General features: G+C 55.9%; 8 protein-coding genes across 8 annotated transcripts; 5 read left to right on the forward strand and 3 right to left on the reverse strand.

Moving 5' to 3' along the window:
- Positions 1–12: 12 nt before the first annotated feature.
- Positions 13–1,256, reverse strand: CKM354_000297900 (uncharacterized protein; the record flags this gene model as incomplete). The annotated part of the gene is made up of 3 exons (XM_044798152.1): positions 13–330; positions 382–1,149; positions 1,200–1,256. 3 exons carry the CDS (start codon positions 1,254–1,256, stop codon positions 13–15), a joined length of 1,143 nt encoding a protein of 380 aa, XP_044654087.1.
- Positions 1,257–1,539: 283 nt separating this feature from the next.
- Positions 1,540–2,385, forward strand: CKM354_000298000 (uncharacterized protein; the record flags this gene model as incomplete). The annotated part of the gene is made up of 2 exons (XM_044798153.1): positions 1,540–1,671; positions 1,729–2,385. 2 exons carry the CDS (start codon positions 1,540–1,542, stop codon positions 2,383–2,385), a joined length of 789 nt encoding a protein of 262 aa, XP_044654088.1.
- A 1,126-nt stretch (positions 2,386–3,511) lies between these two features.
- Positions 3,512–4,504, forward strand: CKM354_000298100 (uncharacterized protein; the record flags this gene model as incomplete). Its single annotated transcript, XM_044798154.1, has 1 exon — positions 3,512–4,504. The coding sequence occupies one exon, from the start codon at positions 3,512–3,514 to the stop codon at positions 4,502–4,504; it is 993 nt and encodes a 330-aa protein (XP_044654089.1).
- Positions 4,505–5,206: 702 nt separating this feature from the next.
- Positions 5,207–7,966, reverse strand: CKM354_000298200 (uncharacterized protein; the record flags this gene model as incomplete). The annotated part of the gene is made up of 2 exons (XM_044798155.1): positions 5,207–7,784; positions 7,896–7,966. The coding sequence occupies 2 exons, from the start codon at positions 7,964–7,966 to the stop codon at positions 5,207–5,209; spliced, it is 2,649 nt and encodes an 882-aa protein (XP_044654090.1).
- Positions 7,967–9,136: 1,170 nt separating this feature from the next.
- Positions 9,137–10,537, forward strand: CKM354_000298300 (uncharacterized protein; the record flags this gene model as incomplete). Its single annotated transcript, XM_044798156.1, has 1 exon — positions 9,137–10,537. One exon carries the CDS (start codon positions 9,137–9,139, stop codon positions 10,535–10,537), a length of 1,401 nt encoding a protein of 466 aa, XP_044654091.1.
- Positions 10,538–10,878: 341 nt separating this feature from the next.
- Positions 10,879–11,511, forward strand: CKM354_000298400 (uncharacterized protein; the record flags this gene model as incomplete). Its single annotated transcript, XM_044798157.1, has 1 exon — positions 10,879–11,511. One exon carries the CDS (start codon positions 10,879–10,881, stop codon positions 11,509–11,511), a length of 633 nt encoding a protein of 210 aa, XP_044654092.1.
- A 712-nt stretch (positions 11,512–12,223) lies between these two features.
- On the forward strand, positions 12,224–13,300 carry CKM354_000298500 (uncharacterized protein; the record flags this gene model as incomplete). Its single annotated transcript, XM_044798158.1, has 1 exon — positions 12,224–13,300. The coding sequence occupies one exon, from the start codon at positions 12,224–12,226 to the stop codon at positions 13,298–13,300; it is 1,077 nt and encodes a 358-aa protein (XP_044654093.1).
- Positions 13,301–13,627: 327 nt separating this feature from the next.
- Positions 13,628–16,582, reverse strand: CKM354_000298600 (uncharacterized protein; the record flags this gene model as incomplete). The annotated part of the gene is made up of 1 exon (XM_044798159.1): positions 13,628–16,582. The coding sequence occupies one exon, from the start codon at positions 16,580–16,582 to the stop codon at positions 13,628–13,630; it is 2,955 nt and encodes a 984-aa protein (XP_044654094.1).
- Positions 16,583–18,087: the final 1,505 nt, after the last annotated feature.

Genomic DNA, 18,087 nt, shown 5'->3' on the forward strand with positions numbered 1-18,087 from the left:
AAAGACCCCATTTTACGATTCATTCCGGCTACTATCGATTATCACCTTCAACACCAGCTTGCCATCCGCATCCTTCGTCTTACCCGCCATTTCGAATGCCTTGACTGCCTCCTCGAGCCCAGCGAACCGATGAGTGATTAACTTCGAAAAGTCCGGGCCTGTTGCGGATTTGGATGCCTGGAGCACAATATCGATGCTCTCTTGATATGTGTTGGCATATCTGAATACACCGACAATATCCACTTCACGTAACGCCGCAGCTCCCAAAGGTAATGTCTGGATGGGATGTCCCATTCCCACCAGCATAATCCGACCTCCAGGCTTGGTCGACTATCACAATATTAGCTTCACCTTCCGCCAGAATACCAGCACGACACTCACATAAATTCCCGCTTGCACGCAGGACGGCACGCCTGTACACTCAAACACGACATCCACCTCGCCAACATCTTCCACTTTTGTTATCTCGGCAGCAGTCTCTTTCGCAATCTGCAGGTTCTCATCGATATCTTTGCCTCGCCGCATGGGTACCGTATAACTGGCATGTGCGAAGCCATTCTGTACCGCAAATTCCAAGCGCCCGGCATCGATATCGGCAATGATCACTTTCGCTGCTCCTTTCAATTTCGCAACAGCTGCACACAGCAGACCCACCGCACCTGCTCCATAAACAATGACGGTCGCATTGGCGGGCATGAGACTCCTCCTGAAAGCATGCAATGCCACCCCGAGAGGCTCTAGCAAAGCTCCCACATCCAAGCTCAACTCATCTGGGAGGCGATATACCCACTTCGCGGGATGATTGATCTTTTCCTGCAAAGTCCCTTGGAAATGGGGGAATGCCTTTCCACTGCTCCTGAAACGCACATTGGGGCAAATGTTGTAACGACCTTCTTGACACCTTTGACATTTCTCGCACGGCAGTCCGACTTCGAGTGCTACTCTGTCGCCTGGCTGGAAATTCGTCACCGCGGAGCCAACAGCGGAAATGACTCCGGACGATTCATGGCCGAGACTGAGAGGTTCGCGAACGAGGATGTCGCCGTTGCGGAAGTGGGAGTAGTAGTGCAGATCGCTGCCGCAGAGACCTGTTGATGCGATGCGGATTTGCACTTCGTCTGCTTCGGGTGCTGGGACTTCTCGTTTTTCCTGATCTGTAAGTATGAGCGAGTTTGTGACTATACACGAAGAACACTCACCACGCGAAGGTCTTTGGCAGCGTGAAGCACCGAAGCTTGGATTTCCTCAGCAGTCATGGCGGAAGAGATCAGCGGTATGGATTCAGAGGCCTTGGAGAAATGTGTTTCGACCAGCCAACAGCGTGCCGTGGCCTGATATCAAGGACAAATCTACGGCGGCGCGTCGGTCGTTCGACAGGCAACACACGGCTCTTGCGCGTTGGTGGGGGGCGGCGGTCGGCATTTGGTCTGCCCCGCCAAAGGCCACGTCGGCAATTGCATTGGCTGCAAAGTCTCATAACCAACGACTGTTCCATGCTGCACGCGTTTGCTATTCAGTACCGCAGTGCATTGCTTCAACATGGCCGCATCAGTGATATCATTCTTCAGCCTGGAGGGCAAGACGGCGCTGGTGACCGGTGGCACGCGCGGCATTGGCCAAGCCATGGCCATTGCCCTGGCAGAGGCAGGAGCAGATGTCCTTTTGGTGCAGGTGTGTCGTGCGTCCTAGACTCAGGTCATTTCAATTCTCTTGCTCACACTTAAGCAGCGAGATGAATCAAATCAATCGACAAAAGAAGCCATCGAAAAGCTGGGCCGGAAAGCGCAAATCTACACAGCTGATCTCGCATCGAACGACTCATTAAAGCGCCTCGTACCACAAATCGAAAAGGACGGCCACAAGATCGACATATTGCTCAATTGCGGCGGGATCCAGCGCCGTCACCCTGCCCATCAATTCCCAGACGAGGACTGGAACGAAGTCTTGCAAGTAAACCTCACATCGGTTTTCACACTGTGTCGAGATGTCGGTGCACATATGCTGTCTCGCGATGCGGACCAGTACGGCAGACGAGGCAGCATCATCAACGTGGCCAGTCTGTTGACCTTCCAAGGCGGCATCAATGTTCCGGCATATGCAGCTTCGAAGGGCGGCGTGGGGCAGCTGACCAAGGCTTTGTCGAACCAGTGGGCGAACCAGGGCATTACAGTAAATGCCATCGCACCTGGATATATTGCGACTGAGATGAATACGGCGTTGATCAATGACGAAAAGCGGGCGGCGTCAATTCTTGAACGTATACCGGCGGAAAGGTGGGGCTCGCCTGACGATTTCAAAGGAAGTGTGGTATACTTGGCAAGTCGGGCGAGTGCGTATGTCAGTGGTGAGGTTCTGACTGTGGACGGTGGGTGGATGGGACGGTAGGAGAGGCTGTGTGGGCCGGCCAGCTGCATTCGGCGTAAGAAGAGAAGCGTGAAGCGATACGCCCTTGAGTCAAATCATAACATGATTCTACCGCATACTGTACATTTTATTGACTCGGCGACTTCGTTTGTACACTGTCATCTTGTCGCTGGGAATTGCTGCAATCATTGTTGCGTGAAAGCAGCTTGCAGGGCGGTATGACCGAAACAGAACAAATCCGCCCGCCGGTCAGAACGGCTTCAGGGTCTTGCGTGGTGCTCCAGGGTCTCACTTCTCCAGAGCAGATCCCCCAGGGCAGGCCGGCCGGCGCAGGCTATCGAGCGATGCCACGCCAGCTCATCCGTATGCGCTGTCAGCCATTGGCCTGCCGCTGCAGTTTCGTGATATCACGCGCACCGTTCTCGTTAGGCAGATCTGCGGCTGTCGGCGGTCGTGGAAGAACCTCACGCCTATTCAGACCTCGACTGCACCAGCTCCGGGATCATTAAGCCTCACTGGGCCCGATAACTGGGTCCTGGAAAAACTCAAGTCACCGACAGCGCTCTTTGGGAAGTGAATCCCGTGGCCAAGCGCTCCTCACGGAGCCTCTCGGGCCTCCTCTTGCGCCGTGGGGCCTATCACGAGCACGAGTCCTCCTCCGAACTCCACCAAGAGGACATCATCGGATCCGCCGAGGGCGTCCGCTAGGCGTTTGATTTTTCCTGCTGACGCTGGCTCTGTGGGCCCCTCCGCTCCTCGCCCTATGCTTTCGCCCACATGGCCATACTAGTGCATCAGAACCGCGGGCAGCCAGGCCTGGCGCAGTCTCAGCGGCAGGTCATGCTGCAAGAGCTCGTAAGAGGTGGACACCTGCTGAGATTGTGCCTTCAGGCTAGACTGGGTCTTGCTCAACCAGCGAGGGCTCTTGCAAGCCGTCTTGCCCTCCGCATCTTCGTAAGGCAGGTGGAGAACCATGCTCGCTGCCACCTGAGATCCTACGTAAATCTACCATAAGTATCGACCCGCCACCAGCAAGAACGACTCTCATTCTATCACATCAACTTCCACCTTTCCATCCATCGCAGATTCTATTCTTCAGAACACCAGCATCAACTGACTTTGTGTGTTCTGATTTAAATACACAACAATGGCACCAATCGCTATTGAGACGCCCAATGTGGCAGAGAACTTCAACGACCACAAGGATGGTCTTGCGCTCGAGGCAACTTCAGACGCCATTGACGAGGTCAACGTCCTCAAGGCTGCCATGAGAGTGAAGAACGGCACAGCCACCCAAGAAGAGAAGGACATCTACGAGAAATCCCAATTCGATGCAGAAAAGGACAAGACCCAATTCCGGCAATACGAGGAAGCTTGCGACCGTGTCAAGAACTTCTACCGTGAACAACACGAGAAGCAAACTGTCGCCTACAACCTGAAGGCCCGCAACGACTTCAAGTCAAAGACCCGTGCACAGATGACCATCTGGCAAGCCATGGAGAAGCTCAACACACTCATCGACGAGTCCGACCCCGACACATCCCTCAGCCAGATCGAGCACCTTCTCCAGTCCGCAGAGGCCATCCGCCGTGACGGAAAGCCAAAGTGGTTCCAACTCACTGGCCTGATCCACGACTTGGGCAAGCTCCTCTTCTTCTACGACGCACGAGGACAATGGGACGTCGTCGGCGACACCTTCCCAGTAGGCTGCCGCTTCGACGATTCCATCATCTACCCAGGCACCTTCGAGAACAACCCAGACAGCAAGGACCCAATCTATAGCACCGAGCACGGCATCTACACCCCAGGCTGCGGCCTCGACAACGTCATGCTCAGCTGGGGTCACGACGAGTACCTCTACCACATCTGCAAAGAACAAAGTACCTTGCCTGACGAGGCCTTGGCCATGATCCGTTACCACTCTTTCTACCCATGGCACAGCGCCGGCGGCTACCGATGGATGATGAACGAGAAAGACGAGAAGATGTTGCAAGCCGTTAAGGCCTTCAACCCTTATGACCTTTACAGCAAGAGTGATGGTATCCCAGATACCCAGACACTCAAGTCATACTACATGGAGTTGATCAACACCTACTTCCCGCCACGAGAGGGCGAGACTGAGCGAGTCATCCAGTGGTAATTTGTCACATTCTGCAAAAATCTTGAACAGAACAGCGGCATCACAAGGGCGTTTTGGGGCGTTTTTTCAAGAATAGCGACATGTATTAGCTCCTGCCTGGGTAGGCGGTCGAGTCTGGGGAGAAAGATATCATAGAAATTATGCACGAGAGATAGTATCAGCTGAAAAAGCTTGACACGATGAATTATGAAGCATTTTTGCAACCCACTCATAACACGCTGCTTATCCCCCGTTCTGCACGTGTTCGAGTCATTTGTCACACGTGGAGGCCGCGTGATCGTTGTGTCGAGTTTTCATGTCAGGCCTGAGGCAACTGCACTGTTGAAGGGAATATGTACCACTGCGATTTCGCCCGACGTGCTTACCTCAGGTCACCAATTCCGACAATACAAGCAACACGTCACTTGCAACACCTTGTGCACCGCTCGACTGCAACAGAATCTCGAGCTCTCACGGTGACCTGAGAGCGACCGCGTTTTACAGGCGGCCGAGTGGACTACGATGAGAGAAAAGGAAGCTCCTGTAGTTGGGTGCAGAATCTCCGCAGTCATAGAATTTGGTATCATTTCATCTGCCCGTCAACCAAGACTAACCTCATGTCCAGGTATGGCGAGCTCGCGGCTATCCTGGATTCGTATTCATACATCATCAATGGCTCGAACGTATGTGGTATCTAAAACGCGACAAGCACCCAATCAACTACTACTCCTCCTCAGACTCCTCACTCTCGTCTTCAGAGGTGTCTGCATCCTGTCCTCCCATGGCAAAGCCTGCGTTCGTGGGGCTTTCACTGCCGCTACCGCCGCCTTGAAATTGCGCAAGCTGCTTCTGCAGGTGGTTGATCGCTGCCTGCTGCTCCACTTTGCCCATAGGCTTGTGCTTCTTGCGTTTGCCACCCTTGGCTCCACGACGCTCGCTCGGCTCGAAGTCATCGTCGTCAGCACCGGCACCATCATCAGGTGTCACAGCGCGCGCCTTCTTGTTTGGACCCCCGAACTGCTCACGAACGAATGTCAGCAACATCGCTTGAACGTTGTTAGGCAGGTCGTCAATCTCCAGCTCCATCTCTTCCTGCTCAGCATACTTCGAGCAATTGGAGGTGATGATGTGAGTGAGACGAGCTACCTGACTGTCATTCATTTTGCCGACAGCTTCGGAAATCTCCTGCTTCTCCTCGTACGTGACCTGCTTAGGCTTCTTGGGCTTGCTCTTCGCTGGTGCAGCTTTGTTCTTCGAGACGGAGATGGTCGACGATTTCTTGGGCACAGCCTTCGTGTTCTTGGCTTTCTTCTGCTTAGGGGCGGCCTGACCTAGTCCAGCCAGTGCGTTCTGCATATCAGCAAGCTGCTTCTGCAATGCACGAATGGTATTGGTTGGATCTTGATCGTCCTCTTCTTCTTCCTCCTCCTCATCTTCCCCACTTTCCTCGTCAGCAGAAGCTGAAGCAGCACGAGCTTGGCGGTGCTTCTTCTCCCATCTGTCCCTCTCACGCCACAGCGCTTCGAACTCGCGCTGGAGCTGAATTCCCATGTCACGGACGGGATTGCCGTTGGGATTGAACGCCAGGCAGTTCCCAATCATGAGATCAAAATCCTTCTTCACCTCGGAAGCCCGACTGTACTGGCCGTTCTTGAGCTTCTGAGTCATCGTTCCCAGGTCCATAGGGTGCTTCACAATCTGCCGGTAGTGTGGAATGTTCAGAGCAACAGGATCCACAGGGGCGAGGAAGACGTTGTTCAAGGTGCCATATTTCGGACCGCGAATTTTCGTCAAGACATCTTCCGCAAACTTCAGCTCCATTTGATGCTCCTTGCGCTTCGGCTTGGCGTACGCAAGTTCTCGGGGCGGTGGTGCCTTGATCGTGCGAGCTGGTCGATTCGTGGTCGATTCTCGTCGAATCTGCGGTGTACCATCTGCTTGCAGTGCGAATGTCTCCGATGAAGTTGCATTCGCTGCGGGCGTGGCTTGAACAGGCGGCACGTGGGTCGCGGATCGAGATTCTCGTCGCGCTGGAGCAGGAGGCTTGGGTGAAGCCTTCTTCGCTTGATTTCTGTGTGGCATCGGTTGGTCCCCGCTCGGAACGGTTTCCATCATCTTGCGGAAATACGCTTCCATTGCCATGCCAGCCTGTGTGACCGCATGTTCTGGGCCATTGAATGTGCGCGTATTGCTAATGATCAAATTGAAGTCGTCGGCGAATTCTTGAACGCAGCCATATTGCGACGACTTGAGCTTTTGCTCCATGGTCCCCAAGTCCATTGGCTGTTTGATGATTTCAGGATACGTCGGAATGTTGAGCGCAACCGGATCGACAGGGTGCAAGAATGGCAGTGAGTTTTTGGTCTTCTTCAGATTCTTCATCTTGTCTTGCAGAAAGCGGATTTGCGTGGCAGTCATTGGTGTAGTGCTGTACTTGGGTGTCGATGCAGAAGCTAATGATTGTGGCTGAATGGGCGTGTCTGCAGGTTTGGCATCTGCTATCGCCGGTGCACCTCCGCTCTCTACGGGATCGGGTTTCACCGGTTCCTCGGGTGCGCCATTGCTGGTCGGTACGGGTGTTGTGTCCATCACTGCTGAATCTGCGGGCTGCGACTCGGATACATCCTCCTTCACTGCTGGCTCTGCAACAGGCGGGGGATCCGGACGTTCGCCATTTATGCCATCTGTCGCGGATTGCTGGGTCGCGTCCACATTCGAGTCGTGGCTTTCCCCTTGAGTTTCCTCTTCCACCCTCGTCCGCTTCGCAGCACGTTCCTCTTCTTCGCCGTCATCGTCCTCATCTCGCTGCCTGACTAGACTCGAGTCGGACGAAGTAGGCACTGGCGCCGAATTCTGGGCGGCTAGGTTTTCAGGCTTCAAGCTAGTCTCTGCTGAAGGAAGCGCTGGCGACTGTGCGGCTTGCTCGAGTTCGGCGGCTGCTACGGCATCTTGGACTGGGGCTGAGTCGACCGTGGTATCCTCAATGTGCGCCGACGGGACGGGAGCTACTGTCGCAGGCTCCTCGGTCGATGTCATGACTGTGTCGATGTTGGCTTCGGCGGTGATCAATGGCTCGTCGGGCGGCGGCGTTGGATGTGATGTGGGCGCCTCCTTGGGGATGAAGTCGGATACGGGAGCGATGCCAGCAGTGACGTTATCGATCGGGGTCAGACCTGTAGGAGCTGTGTCGATGGGCGCATCGGCAGCAGGGTTCAGCGTCGAGTTCGACTTGGAGAGCACGGCGTTTTCTTCGAAAGCTCCTGCGTTGCCGGTACTGTCTATCATATCATGGTCGCCGTCACTGCAATGAGTCAGTGGGTGGTCGATGCAAGGGTGTGAAATGGTGAAGAGACTTGAAGTTCCAGCAACGCGCGGAGGTGAGTGAATGGGCGCGCGTGAGTGTGGAACGTACCCATTGGTAAGAGGCGCATCGGTGGCGGGCACATTAGGCACCCGCTCAGGATGCGCGACTTCTGAAGCCATGCTGTTGCGACGTGGTGATGGAGGAAGTGCAGCAACTTGCTGCACGTGATATCGCGCTCTGCAGCAAAGAGTGTGCGGGACGCGACTTTATAGTAGCCAAGTCGCGTGCGATCGCAGATGGCGCAATGGCGACGAGCAGGGGAAACAAGGCGCGCACGTGATGGCCAAAGAAAGGAGAGGTCGGGTGGGGTGGCGACGGGTGGCCTTCGATGCAGTTGATGTTTGCTCTTTGAAAAGTCGAGAATTGAGGCTCTGTGACGCCAGCGGAACTTCGAAAGTTGATCAAGTCGATTAGAAGAAATAGAAGAGTGTCGAGCACGACCCCGCTAGGCTCGGGCCGCGTGCCGAGAAACGTGCAGTGATTGGTCGCGCGTTCTGGAAAGGTAACAGCGACCCAAGGCTGAGTGAGCAGGCGTGTTCCGTGGGGCGACAGCCGGGCGACGACGGCCACGCTGGCAAGGCGCAGGTTGTTGCTGACGAGCGGAACGTGTGAAATCTGGTGGAAAGTTGTGCGTGGTGTTATGCAACGTGTCGTCGACTAGCGCGACTGCAGGAATGCCTGCAGGCCAAATTGCTGTGGCTGGGTTGGGTTGCTCGGATCGAGGCTGGCGGGGCCACCGGTGGCAGCAGCCTGCTGTGGGCGGCGACGGAGGAAGTAGCTGTGCGGCGGGAGTGGCGGCAGCGGTGCGGTGGTGAGAAGAAGGTGAGACGAGAGAGCCTCGTCGACGCGGTATTCCCTCACTCTCTCTCCTGCTCACCGCACTGCAACTGCGATTGCAACGCAATGCGCTGCTTGCTCGGTAATTGGCCTGCGAGGCAGCCCCTGATGCTCACTGCCCGTTCCATCATGCGCATGCTGCCGCCGTGGTCCGTTGTGGACGAGGCAGCCGGCGGTGGCGGAGAGGGGAGCATCGACATGGCCGTCGCAGCGTGCTGGGCGGTGGTGGACGGTGTGTCGCAAGATGACGGCGGGCATGATGCGTGGTAGGATGGACCTGGACCCATGATTTTCGCCGCTCTGCATTCGCTTGTGCTTTGCTCCGGCGCCAAGATTCTCCATCCCGATCAGGCCAAAAAAATCTACCGACCTGCGCGAGAAAGCAAGCAGTGCTCGTCGACGCGACCACCTAATTCAACATACGCCCCATCGACCACGGACATGTCGCTGCCATGAGTGCCGCCACCAAACGACCCCGCTCACGGCCAGCAGCGCCTCGATCTGCCTCCCCACCGCCAGCGGCAAAGAGATTGAAGTCGTCTCACCGTCCTGCAGCTTCCGGACTCCAGGCGCTGGTCGACGAGAATGCCAGAGCTGGCCGCAAGCTGGGTGCCCAGCTAACCAATGGCGTTGCCAGACCGGCCGCACACCGAGTTGACGAGTCGCATGCTGGAGCCGCAAACGATACATCAGACGCAGACATTCATGACACTGCCGACAGCAAGCATGACGACGTAATTTCCATATCGAGTGGGGAGGAGTCGAGTGATCTCGAGGAAGATGCAGATGACGAGCTTGCGAGAGAGACACGCTCGGGGGAACTTGCCAATGGTGATGCAGCAGCCGGCGGTGAGGAGGACTCCCAGGACGACCAGAACATGGCTGATGCAGCGCCTGCGGATGAGCCCACCTTCGGAGACATGCTCCAGACACGCCATCCTGCGGCCATTGACGTGCAGAAGGCTCTGCGTAACGACAACGCAACCTCCAATAGTCTGGTGCCTACGGAGGGTCGACAGCTCGTGCAGCCACCCACCGCCGGGTCTCTCGGTACGGTACTGACGCAAGCGCTCAAGACCAATGACAAGGACCTACTCGAAAGCTGCTTCGCCATGACAGAGGTCAACGCAATCCGCGCCACCATCCAGCGTCAGCAGTCACCTCAGATCGCTACACTTCTACAACGAATAGCAGAACGGATACACCAGAGGCCAGGACGAGCAGGGCGGCTGATGATATGGATTCAATGGTCGCTCGTCACGCATGGCGGTTATCTTGCAAACCAGCCCGAGCTGATGAAGAAATTGAAGGCCTTGGCTCGGGTCACTAGAGAGCGTGCCAATGGACTGCAGCCTCTTCTCCACCTCAAAGGAAAGCTCGACCTTTTGAGCGCACAGCTGGAAGCCAGAAGGAACATGCAAGCGCAGTCTCGTGCGGCTCATGCACATGACGGGGCAAATGAGCAGGATGTGTTGTACATCGAAGGACAAGATACGGCTTGGTCCAGCGATGACGAGGATACTGGGCCAAATGCATCACGACAAGCGCACCGGAAGAAGACGTCATTTCTCGATGACAACGAAAGAACGATGGGCTCAGATGGCGATAAGGATCTGCCCAATGGTTTCATAAATGGTGTCGAGGACGATTCATCAGCTGATGAGGACGACGAGCGCTACGGCGGACTTGTTGACACAGAGGCAGAGGAAGGGGACAGTGACGATCAGTCGGACGATGAGGCAGCACAGAGCGATGCTTCCTCGGAGGAACTTGAGGAAAGCTCTGGGGAGGGTGATAGCGAGGAGGAAGATGTCAAGCAGGCGAAGCCACAAACCCTGCATCGCAAGAAATGAGGAAAAGCCAGGCAACGCACGCCGTGTTGACGATACGAAGAATCTGTACATTGAATTGGGTAGATGGCGGTGTACATGGTTGGCATACGGTGATCGGCTTTCGCATCGTGCGTATTCACTAAAGCGATCGTCCTTCACTATTCACTAATGAACAATGTACCTTTACCGGGAGCAAGAGGAGCACAAAGCGCCCGCTGGGACGCTTTGTCTTCATAGACTTGCTCACAAAGAGTTGCCCTTCTCACGCTAAACAATGGGTACCTCAGACTAAGAAGTGCCATGAGCAAGCTTGCGCATATCAACATCAGATTTTCCCTCTGCACGTTCGCAGAGCTTCGGAAATGCAGAACATGGCTCAACCCACCTTCAAACAAGAGGCAGAGCCTCGCAGCACCAAACGGTGGCTTGATCAGGATCCTCTCACTAAAGAACAACTCACTTCACAGCCTACCCAACAGCCGGTACGAACCGCTTCAACAGCGTATCTGATGGGCTTCGAAGAAGTTGCACTAAGTTCGCCCAAGGAGCTGGTCTCCCAAACTAACAGTGCAACAAATCACAAAGCAAAGGTAAACACCGAGCGCAAGACTGACAAGCAGCAGGACGCAGAGGAGGAAGATGAACAAGAAGAAGACCTCATCGTCACAGAAGAGCTAACAAGTGTCAACTCCTTCGATTTCGTGATCAATGAAGCCCGCAACCGCGAATCGAACGCTGCAATGAATGAGCTCATTCAGAACAGTGTCAATTACGAGAGAACAGAATTGACAGCGGTACAGCCTTGCGTCAATGGCGATCGGACATCTGTTAAGCGGTACGCCACGCGAGACAGAGCTCCGCAGTTTCCTGAGGAGATTGAAATGCAGGATCTTGATCTTGATCTTGAGGCTGGTGTCTATGCACCGAGAAAGCGGAAGCAGGCGGTGAAGGCGAAGTCGGAATCGACGACGTCTGCCATCTGCGAGCTGATGTGAGTTGTGAGGGAAGTGAAGTGATGTGTTTGATTGAGCAACTCCATGTAGATTGGTTGGTATGAAAGTCATGCGTGAAGACGCTGCATTGTCTTGTGAGATTTCCTTGTCAGCAGTGATAACGCACACATCTTGCATCGCTGTTTGTCTTGTGCCAGAAGTTCATTATTGTTCCATGGAACAAATTGTTGGACTTGTCATGCCAGAAATTCACCCTTGTCGCGGAGAGCTCCGGCCAAGTCCATGTCTTCCCTTGGCCCCGCTGCGTCCCACTTCCGATCGATCTCAAAACGCAGATGCAAAGCATAACATGTCCTACCGTCGTGCATGACGTACGCCATTCACCTGAAGAGCGATCGTCAAAAAGTACGACCAGCAGGCACAAGCGACAATAGTCTGCATAATTGTCAGGGTAGGTCGCGTGGACTCTGATATATTGCTGTTTAACTGCACCGGCGGCGACGGTGGCGGTCAACGACAGCAAACACACGAGCGGAGGCGAGACCGGCTGGCCTGTCCCAGGATCATCATAAACCATATTCACACACAGTGCGCGCGCGGGCCACGTCGCTCCCGCCTTCTTCTTGTTTCTCCGCCGTCCCAGTTCTCTCCACAACGGCGCACGAGGCGGAGGTGGCGGTGGTGTTGTACTGCTGCTGCTGGGGCGAAGATTGGGACAAGGCCATTACAGAGCACGCGAGGCGGACGGCCGAACATGACGCTCCACCTGAACCTGCCGGGCTCGCACCACCGGAACGCTGAGCAGCAAGCCGAGCTGCGCGAAGCTCGCCGCATACTGCGAGACAAGATCAAGGACGACTGGGCATATCCGCCGCTGCCGGCATGGAAGTCGAGTGGCCGGGGCGAGACGGCGACAGCCACGCAAGAAGTCGAAGATCGGATCGCGGGCTTCAGGTTCCACACGCCTGCGACACTCGAACGCACGAATGGCGTAGTGGGTGAAGCATTGGGTCTTGACTTCGATCCAAGCGAATGGAGAGAACGCGATGTCTCTGACGCCTCCGACGCAGAGGCCGAGGGCCAAACGCCGAATACATCGACACCGCGCAAGGCGGCCACGAGCAAAGAGAGTGTGTACAAATTCGACGGCCCGGACAGCGTAGGCACGCAGCTCAACGATCGCCGGCTGGCGCGGAAACGAAAGCGAGATCAGGCATTACAAGAAGAAATGGAATGGAACGACGGCCTCGCACATTGGACACGGAGAAGAGATGTATGGTGTTGTGCTCGTGGAGCGAGAGAAGTACGCATGCTACATGGCCACGCCGCCGCGAATTCCACTCAGCCCGAAGGAGAAGCCGTCGAAACGAGCTCAGCGTCCGGCACAGATACATCAAGTCCGCGAACTTCCACATCTTCTGTGGCAGAACCCGAGGGTTCCACTCCAGGATCCTCTCCCTCAGCGACTCCAGAGGCCGCGCTACCTGCTCCCAGCGCCTCATCAATACCTCTCGACGTGCTCGTGCCCATCGCACCGCCACTCCTACCTAATCACCCAGTGCGGAGACGAATAAGAACAGATATGTACCCAGAGATCTACAATAAGATCATTCTACAATCGCGAACGCCGTCGGTGCCCATCAATCTGTTGACGTTGATTCATGCCTTGGTACAAGGTTGGAAGGACGATGGCGAGTGGCCGCCCAAAGCTGGCCCGATCGAAAAGTCAATTGGACGCAAGAAAGGTACAGGGCATGAAGGCAGTCTCCGGCAGGGTGTGAAGGCAGTGGGGAGGGTTCTCCGGCTGACCGGTATGAGCGAACATGGCTGATTGCAGCGCTTAACTGTTGCGCGTTTAAGTTTATTGAAATGCTACGCTGATCTATATTGCTCATGAGCGGGTGATTTCCCGTGCTCAAGTCCCCTGGAATATCATAAGTCGTGCGTACACGACAACTCCACTATATAGGCTCCGTCTCTAGATCGCCTTGCTCGAGATATGAGTGTAAAGATTACTCTGAATAATCGGGATCTCCTCCCATCGATGCAATCATTTCCTTCGTTTCTTCGTGATACCCGCGGGACTCATGAGCCTCCTATTGATTTCAGACGACAGACCAATCCAGCAGTCCTCTCTTCAACACTTATAAGTGCAATGTCATGAAACCGGTACTGGCTCAGTAATAAGACCTTCTGAACCCCTCCGATACAGATCAAAGAGCTCAAGGTCGTCCTGTCCAAGATAGACCTGGATCGTGTGTGTGGTTCGTGTAGAGCCTTGTGTCATGGTTCTTTTCACAATTTTATGGCTAGCGGGCATCGCGGAGTCCCGTCTGGGCGGACGCACAAAGTCATCGTGTCTGTCAAAGCTGTCGGGAAAAGTCTCCGCCATTGGTGTTGGCGGATTGAGAGCGAGCGGGTTAGGAATTAATAAATCTTTCGGTGCCCGTGAGCGGACCCGCGCACTGAGTTCTGAAGGCTTTGGAAAGCTCTCCAGTTGTGCCGAAAAGTCCTGCATAGCTAGCGGATCGGCGGTTTCCATAGGGGTAGCCAGAGAAATGGACGCTGCTTTGCTAGACAGCGGCGTTTGCGTGTGAGTTTCGTAAGTAGCATTTGGTACACTGGCCAAGTGCGCAAGCTCACGAGGCATCGGTACCGCTGGAGAGGGTCTGCCATCCTTATTCAGCAATCCGAGGAATTTTGCTGCTTTCGAGCCAGGCACCCGCTCTGAATGCTTGAAAGAGCTATCGTCGGAGTCATCGTCGTCGTCGTCTTGTGAGATCGCCTCAAACTGCTTTTCATCCACATCGAACTTCGACGAGTCCTCTTGCGCGCCAACCTGTGGACTGCTAGAGGCTTGCGGTCTGACGAATCGAGTGGGTGACAGGATCATGCCATCACTGGCTTGGTCACGAGGCCGCACGGTGACTTGCTGTTCAGCCGTGCGTGCCACTGGGCTTTCCACAGCTTCTGGGATGGTTTCCGGAGCAAGGAAATCTAACTGCAAAGCAGCGTCGAAACGCAAGGAGGGGGTGAACGATAGTCTGTACTCCATACTCGCTGTTTCACTACTTGCCGAGATAGTAGTTGGCAGCGTTGACTGAGTAGATGTGTGGGAGTCACGATCTCTCGGCTCCGGCGACGAGCGGGAGCTGTACGCATATCGACTGTCAGTCTCAGCCGTGCGAGTGAGCGAGGATTTGCGGGACCCGGGAGACATTGATGCGATAATTGCAGCAATGTTGTCCGACGGCGATTTCCTAGCTTCCGTGGTTTGTGCAATGAGTGCAGCGATCGCGTCCTCTTTCCGACACTCCAGTGACTTCAGCTTCGCGAAGCATATATCCATTGACGAACTGATGGCAGCAAGCGACAGTTGCTCATTGAGAAGGGCGCTCATCGCTTCTTGGTTCGTGGCTTGTTGCATCTTCTCTATGATCCCACTAGATAGCTTTTGGCGCTCAGCTCGCAAACTGGCGTAGCGGGCATGCAGCGCGTCGCATTGTTGAGTCATGTCTTTCAGTATTGTTACGGGATCGTTATCGTCTGAAGGAGCCAATCGTGATAGCGCGTCGGGCGTGAAGGAACGAGAAAGCGATCCGGAGTCTGAAGCTGCCGGTTGGCTTTGGCTTCCTGAGAAGAGTCCAGGACTTTCCATGACTGACTTTCGCAGGGCAGCAACATTGGCTCTGGCAATTGCAAGCGCAGTGGTTGCTTCTGGCCTCATCAACGAAGATCGCGACGCATTTTTGACATCTCCATGAGGTTCCTGCTGGTGTGATACAGTGTGGTTACCATTATGCCCACGGTAGTCCATTGATGATATCCGTTCAGGGAATCGGCCGACATCTAGAGTGGGACTCGCAACTCGTTGTGCGGCAGCTGTCGTGTGACCAGGAGCAACGGCGGTGCTTCCAAAGGGGGCTGAGATTGCTGAGCCATCTCCGCTTGTGAGTTGCTCCACGCTCCTGAACGATCTGAGTCTTGCTGGAAGACGACTCTGTCTGTTAGACTGCGTCGCGTCAGGCGGACGGTGCATAGCTGATTTCCGCACCAAATCCACGGGCATAGGCCCTGGAGCCGGAGGAGGCGACCTGCTTGGGGCCCCCGCGGTGCTTGGACGGACTGGACGATCTGAAGAATCGCATTCCGCGCGACGCGGTTGCGGAGCATGCGACGAAAGCCCTTCTTTGGAGAGGGTCCTGGGCCAGAGTTTCCGTGAATGGCGGCCGGTAGCGGCCTTGGATGCGTTCGTCAATTCGTGCGCCGTCACACTAGGCCGTGAGTCTCCCAATGACTGTTGGTGCGACGCAGATGTCGTCGGTCGACTCGCGAGTCGCGCTGGATCAAGACCTGAGCCTGTGGTTCCAAGTAGCACCTCGGGTTGATCCGGCTCGTCGCGTGCTTGCGCAAGTGCTCTGACAGGCGGCGAAGGCGAGGCGTCGCCAGACTTCTTTCCCACGACCTTGATGCGGAGATTGGGCTTGGAGCGCTTTGGTTTGATGGTGCTGGCTGGTGTTTGCAAGTGAAAGCCTCCCAGCGCAGCAGCTTGAGAATGGGATGCTTCGCGAGCAGGATGAGCTATTGCTCGATCTTCATGACGTGCGTTGCCAATAATTGGCGCACGTTCAGCAGAGCGTGCAGTTAAGGATCCCCCTTGAGCACTAGCAGGACGAATGTGGACGTGGTCGTCCTTCAGGTCGTGTGCACGGACGGCAGCACTATCGAAAAGTTGGGGCGAAGGCTCGGCGGCAGCGCTGTCCAGCTCGACAACTGTTTGCAAAGGTCGGATCTCCGGCAAACTGACCTTCCGGCAGTCCCTCGTCGAGAGTGTCGGCGGAGGCGTGGGCGCGGGCTGGGTGCCTGTGGTGGTGGAGGAGCAGGCCGAGTCTCTGGAGGCATTATCGAGAGATGACGATCGACGGCGTCGGTAGGATAAAGCTTTGTGCAAGCCCGCCTTTTGCAGGTGGGCGGGATGGACGGGAGAGGCGGGCGGAGTCGGCTCGACTTGGGGGAACAATCGATAGGAGGCTGTTGAGGATGATTTTCGATAGCGTCCGAGGTCCTGTGAGCTGTGGCAGCTGGAAGGCATCGGCGACGCTCCTCTCTCCATGCTGCGCGTGCCAGCGTTGGGGTCATCCGGGGACAGCCAGCATCGCGCGTCGGACAAATCGGCGGCCGGCGCTGGAAGTCAGCAGACGAAGGTGGTGGCGGTGGAGAGTGGCAGCGTTCCTGAGAGGAGCAGCGAAGCTGTGAGGGCCGTGACAGGTCTTTTAAGACGGGCTGCTGCAGGTGTCGTCGTAGTGCTGTGGCAAGCAGTGCGCGCCGTGCATTCGAGGGAGAGGTGCAGCAGCTCCACCAGCGTGCAGCGAAGGCGAACTCACGGAGAAGAACTACAGCAGCGCACTGGGGAGGCCGACGCTGTTATTGCTCGCTGCGTGCCTCAGAGTCGCCGCCTCCCCATGCTCAGCGGCCTGGTGCACGATCGGCCATGCCGGCGACGACGATGATGATGGCCGGCCCTCATTCAAGTCAGCAATAATAATCTGCGACGCGCCGCGCGAGCCCCATTGGGCGTCGCTTTGCGCAATACCGTGCGTGCGCGAGGCCCCATTGATCGCTAGCGGGCAGATTGGAGCGCATTTGCCTTTCGGCAGCAGGGGCCCGGCGACAGGGCCGTCGGCAGCACGCCGCTTGAGACGTTTCTGAGACTCGCGTGTGCGAGGCGTGGTGGTCGGGAGCAGCATCGGTGCGGTGATGGCGAGCACCACACCCACTGGACATCAGTCGCGCCGGTGCTGCGCTGTCCACCCCGCTGCACTGCACCGCTCCAGCATCGACGACGACAGCACTGCGCAGCCAATATGGCCGCGATCGTGCACCCTGCCCATACCAACGACCGACTCAGGCGCGCCGCTTGCCGCTCGTGTCCTACCTGGGGCTGGCCCTGCTTGCCGTGTCCTGCTGCGAATGGCTTCATTTCGGGTCGACATGGCTCACTTGATGCTCTCATCACTGTGCTCGTGCGTGGTTGCTGTTCCCGCGATATTCATCGTTGACCAAGCAGTACACCGAAAGTACACTTCTGTCAACCTTTGCTTGCATGACCAGCGTTCGGCTCACGAGCAGCGGGCCGCATGGCGCATTACGCAGGGCTTGGGAGCTTGAAAAAGAACCTCCTGTGCCTTGCAGCTTCCCAAGTCATGTCCTGTTATACCCGATTCGGCAACGCGCGATTTCTCTCACTCTGCTGTTGCATCTGCGACTGTACGTACACGCGACGAACCGCACCTTCCTCCAGGACAGTGTCAAAGTGAAGAGGTAGAACTGTACTGGGTGGCGATATGTCCAACCATCAGCCGACCCGCTGTGGACATATCTCTGGAAATGTCGATGGCCCGTTCATGGCTCCCGCCGACCGATATAGATGCCTTTAGCCGCGATACTATTATTTCTTCACGGTGTGATCTTAGCTTCCAGGAATATTGCTGAACTCTCATACAACCACGCATCTCGGCTGCGACTCATGCCGCCTTCTGAAACAAACGCGCAACTACCGACGCCCGCCAGATTCATGGATCTTCCCGTATGCTCTCGTGCCGCCCTGGCTGCGCCTAT

Source organism: Cercospora kikuchii, assembly GCF_019650295.1.
Source record: "Cercospora kikuchii DNA, contig_00002, whole genome shotgun sequence".
NCBI classification, from domain to species: domain Eukaryota; kingdom Fungi; phylum Ascomycota; class Dothideomycetes; order Mycosphaerellales; family Mycosphaerellaceae; genus Cercospora; species Cercospora kikuchii.